This window comes from Malus sylvestris, chromosome 14 (assembly GCF_916048215.2).
Source record: "Malus sylvestris chromosome 14, drMalSylv7.2, whole genome shotgun sequence".
Lineage (NCBI taxonomy): Eukaryota > Viridiplantae > Streptophyta > Magnoliopsida > Rosales > Rosaceae > Malus > Malus sylvestris.
In genome coordinates, this window is record NC_062273.1 from 20,270,960 (window position 1) to 20,274,770 (window position 3,811).

General features: G+C 35.5%; 1 protein-coding gene across 1 annotated transcript; it reads left to right on the forward strand.

Moving 5' to 3' along the window:
* Positions 1 to 830: 830 nt before the first annotated feature.
* On the forward strand, positions 831 to 3,276 carry LOC126600044 (transcription factor MYC1-like). The gene is made up of 2 exons (XM_050266549.1): positions 831 to 1,850; positions 2,404 to 3,276. The coding sequence occupies exons 1-2, from the start codon at positions 1,061 to 1,063 to the stop codon at positions 3,147 to 3,149; spliced, it is 1,536 nt and encodes a 511-aa protein (XP_050122506.1). The 5' UTR covers positions 831 to 1,060; the 3' UTR covers positions 3,150 to 3,276.
* The last annotated feature ends 535 nt before the right edge of the window (positions 3,277 to 3,811 follow it).

The window sequence follows — 3,811 nt, forward strand, 5'->3', positions numbered from 1 at the left end:
TATTCTTAAGAGTCTCACAAAAAAAATCCAAAAAGAATCATGTTGGAATTAACTCAACTGCAAAAGAAATTAGTATTAAATAGAAATAATTTGAGGTGCCTCGTGGTTTCCGGCTTGTCAGGATTATTTTTTCGTGAACGAGGAGATTCGGAATTTTTATTTTATTTTTGGGTGAATGAGGAGACTCGGAATATGAAAAGCAGAATGGGTTAAATCAAATCAAGCCATGTCAGATACAATCCCGGTGTATTTCCCACGACAATAGAGCCTTGTTTATACTTTGTTGTTTTATTGTCATTCACGAATATGCGATATTGTGTCAATTACTTCTTAATTCAGTGATATTGTTTTATTTTTTTTAATATTATAATAAAATCTGAGTATCTGATTATCGAGTCTATGGTTAAAAAAAATGTCATTGTCAATCTCAAATTTACGGCCTTGTGCTAACTAATTTTTAATCTAATGTACTATTCTTTATAATATTAAAAGAACAGTTGTGCTCTTCACACAAATATCTTTACCTCTCATATATTTTTTATTAATTTATATAATTTGATATTCTTTAATTGTTTCGATCCAACGGTAAAAAATTGAAGGACGTCGGTAATGGATAGAAAAAAATATGTGGATAACAATACTCTAAAAGAAATGTCAGGATCCGATCCATTATTAATAAAAATAAAAACTAATGAAAATAATTTGAAAACTTTAAATTTTAATCAAAGAACATAAAAAGTTGTATGTAAATAGTATCAACAGTGTTACGTTATGACTCACATCTTAGGTCTAATTAAATAAACAAAGTCCATTATGTCGCCGTGCTTGAAACGTTGGCACCATTAGCCCAGAAGGCCAAACAGTTGAAGGCAAAGCCAGGCGTTGGTTCCCGTATATTTATGCGCATAACCAAATCACAATCTGCAAGGTCACACCACTCGCGGAGAACCTCGCTCCCTTAATTTCTTGACTTTCTTCTTCCACCGCTCTGCTTCTCACCCTCCTCTCTCTTGTTACATAAAGTTCCCTTCTGTAGCAAAACCAAATTAGGGCATAAACCATGGACGAAATCATATCCTCATGTTCAACTAATTTCTGCCAAGAAACCTCCCCCACATTTCAACAGCGCCTACAGTTCATAGTTCAGAACAGGCCTGAGTGGTGGGTGTATTCCATTTTCTGGCAAGCCTCCAAAGACAGCATTAGTGACCAGGTTTCCCTGTCATGGGCCGGCGGCCATTTTCGGAACACTCGCGATCACTTGGCATTGAAAAGAAGCAGCCGAATAGCCAACAATTACCAACTCAAATTTGGGTTCAACAATGTGGAGAGAAAGAGGGTGAATAACCGGGAAGTTGAATCACTTTTGCATGATGACATGGTGGATTTGGACATGAGGCTCGTGGATCATGGAGATGTCACTGACTCCGAGTGGTTTTACTTTTATACCGTTTCTTTAACCCAGTCATTCTCCGGAAGCCACGGTAATAATAGTACCAATATTCTCGGCAGGGCATTTGGTTCTGGTGGGTTTGTTTGGCTTGCAGGTGACCATGAATTTCAGTTTTATGAGTGTGAGAGAGTTAAAGAAGCAAGAATGCATGGAATCCAAACTTTGGTTTGCATTGCAACTCCTTGTGGGGTACTTGAACTGGCCTCTTTGGATGTGATCAAAGAAGATTGGGGTCTAGTGCATTTATCAAAGTCGCTGTTCGGATCAGATGACAACATCAACATGAACAACAACAACAGGCTCTCAAAACGGCAGACCAGCCGTGACGGCAATGTACTTGTTCCTATCCTCGAAAATGGACTGTTTTCAGCAGCTCAAAAGGAATTGATCCCACAAGGTATGAACCAAAATCTATGTTAAATTCCAGAGTAATTCGTTTATCTGTACTTACCAAATACCAAATGGCATGGTCAATGATTAGTACCTATTACCAAACCTTTTTATTTATTTTTTTTTTTTTTGAGGAATCGAGATCCTCTCCGGAGAGAAATTCGGACCTCACCTTTTAAATTTATAACCATTAGTCCATCCCACTAGCCCACGTACACAAACTAAAAGTTTGCATCTCTCTTCCTCTGTTGAATTGTCAAGATTTCTCAGTTCATCGACTTCGGACTGCACTCTTTAGAGAAGATCTGAATTTTTTTTTTCTAGAATTATTATTGGAACTCTAAAAATCTAAAAATCTAATTGTACAGCTCTCATAAGAACTTTTTTTATTATATATATAAAGTTTGAAGTGCATAAATAGATTTTTGAAATATGAATAACAATTTCCTATTTTTCTGTTTTGGTTATTCACTAAGTATTAGTACAATACACTTGTATACGTGTATAATCTCAATGATGTACCTAATTTACCATCGATGTTCAATACTTCTTTTTACTAGATCAAGGTGGTGGTATAAACGAAGCTGCACCTATCAATCTAGGAGGGTCGTCGCCAGAATCACCTTCTGATTCTGTTGGGAACTTCACCTCCACGGAGAACACGATTCGGTCGAAAAAGCGAGGAAGATCATCAAAACATGGAGCTGCAAATAGAGAATCACAATTGTTAAACCACGTTGAGGCCGAGAGACAGAGGAGGGAGAAGCTCAACCACCGATTCTATGTCCTCCGGTCAGTTGTTCCCAATGTGTCAAAAATGGACAGGTCCTCTTTGCTTGCCGATGCCGTGGCCTACATCAATCAACTCAAATCAAAAGTTCAGGAATTGGAGGCCAAAGTCCAAGAACAACCACAAAAGCCTAAAGCGGGCAATAATGCAAGCAACAATCTTGATCATCACTCCAGCCAAAGCACCAGCTCCATAGTTGACCAGCATCATTATTGTAATAAAAATAATAATAGTATTAATAGTAGTAATAGTGATAGGGCAGCTTCTGCGGTTATGGAAGTGGATGTGAAGATTTTGGCGTCAGAAGCCATGATACATGTTCAGTGTCCGGATGAAGACTACCCATATGCTAAGTTGATGAATGCACTCAAAAGCCTAGGGCTACAAGTTTACCATGCAAGCATATCAAGCGTGAAAGAGTTGATGATTCAAGATGTTGTGGCAAGACTGCCTTATGGGTTCATTGGTGGTAAGGAAGCATTGAGAAATGGTATTATAAAAGGCTGGTACCATTAAAAACAATTTTATTTAGTTTCCTTAGCTAATGAGGACAATGATTTTATTTTACATTGAGTAGTGCTTGTTCCACCTCAAAGTCGGTGTAATTAAGTTTATTGTTAAGTGAGAATTCTTTTCTTTTCAATTTTATTAGATCAAATTTCAATCGTAAAAGTAAGACGTATATAACGCAGCTAGCTAAAACATTAAGCCTAAAATAGTGACGAAACCAAAAAACAAATGACAAAATCACCAAAGGGAGCACACATTAGTTTCCTTTGGGGTTTTTTAACTTTAATCCTTGAAGAAGATTGAAATTTAATAAAATCTGGTATTAGATTACATATTGAATATAGTCCCTTGATGTGTCCTTAATTCAAATTAATTAATGTGTATTTTATTCGATGTCTACCATTAATATTTAAATTTATTAATATACACATTTAAATTTATTTTTTGACCAAATTTTTTTTTAAATTTATTATGTTTTTTTTTTAATTTTTTAATTTTTTAACATTCTTGAAACTTGAAAGTCTCAATTAATGTACTTAAATATTAGTACCAAAACGCAATATATTGAATTAATGTACCTAAATGTTAATACCGAAATGTATTATATTAAATTAATGTACCTAAATGTATGTACCGAAATGTATGCACTAAAATGTTAATACCAAAAT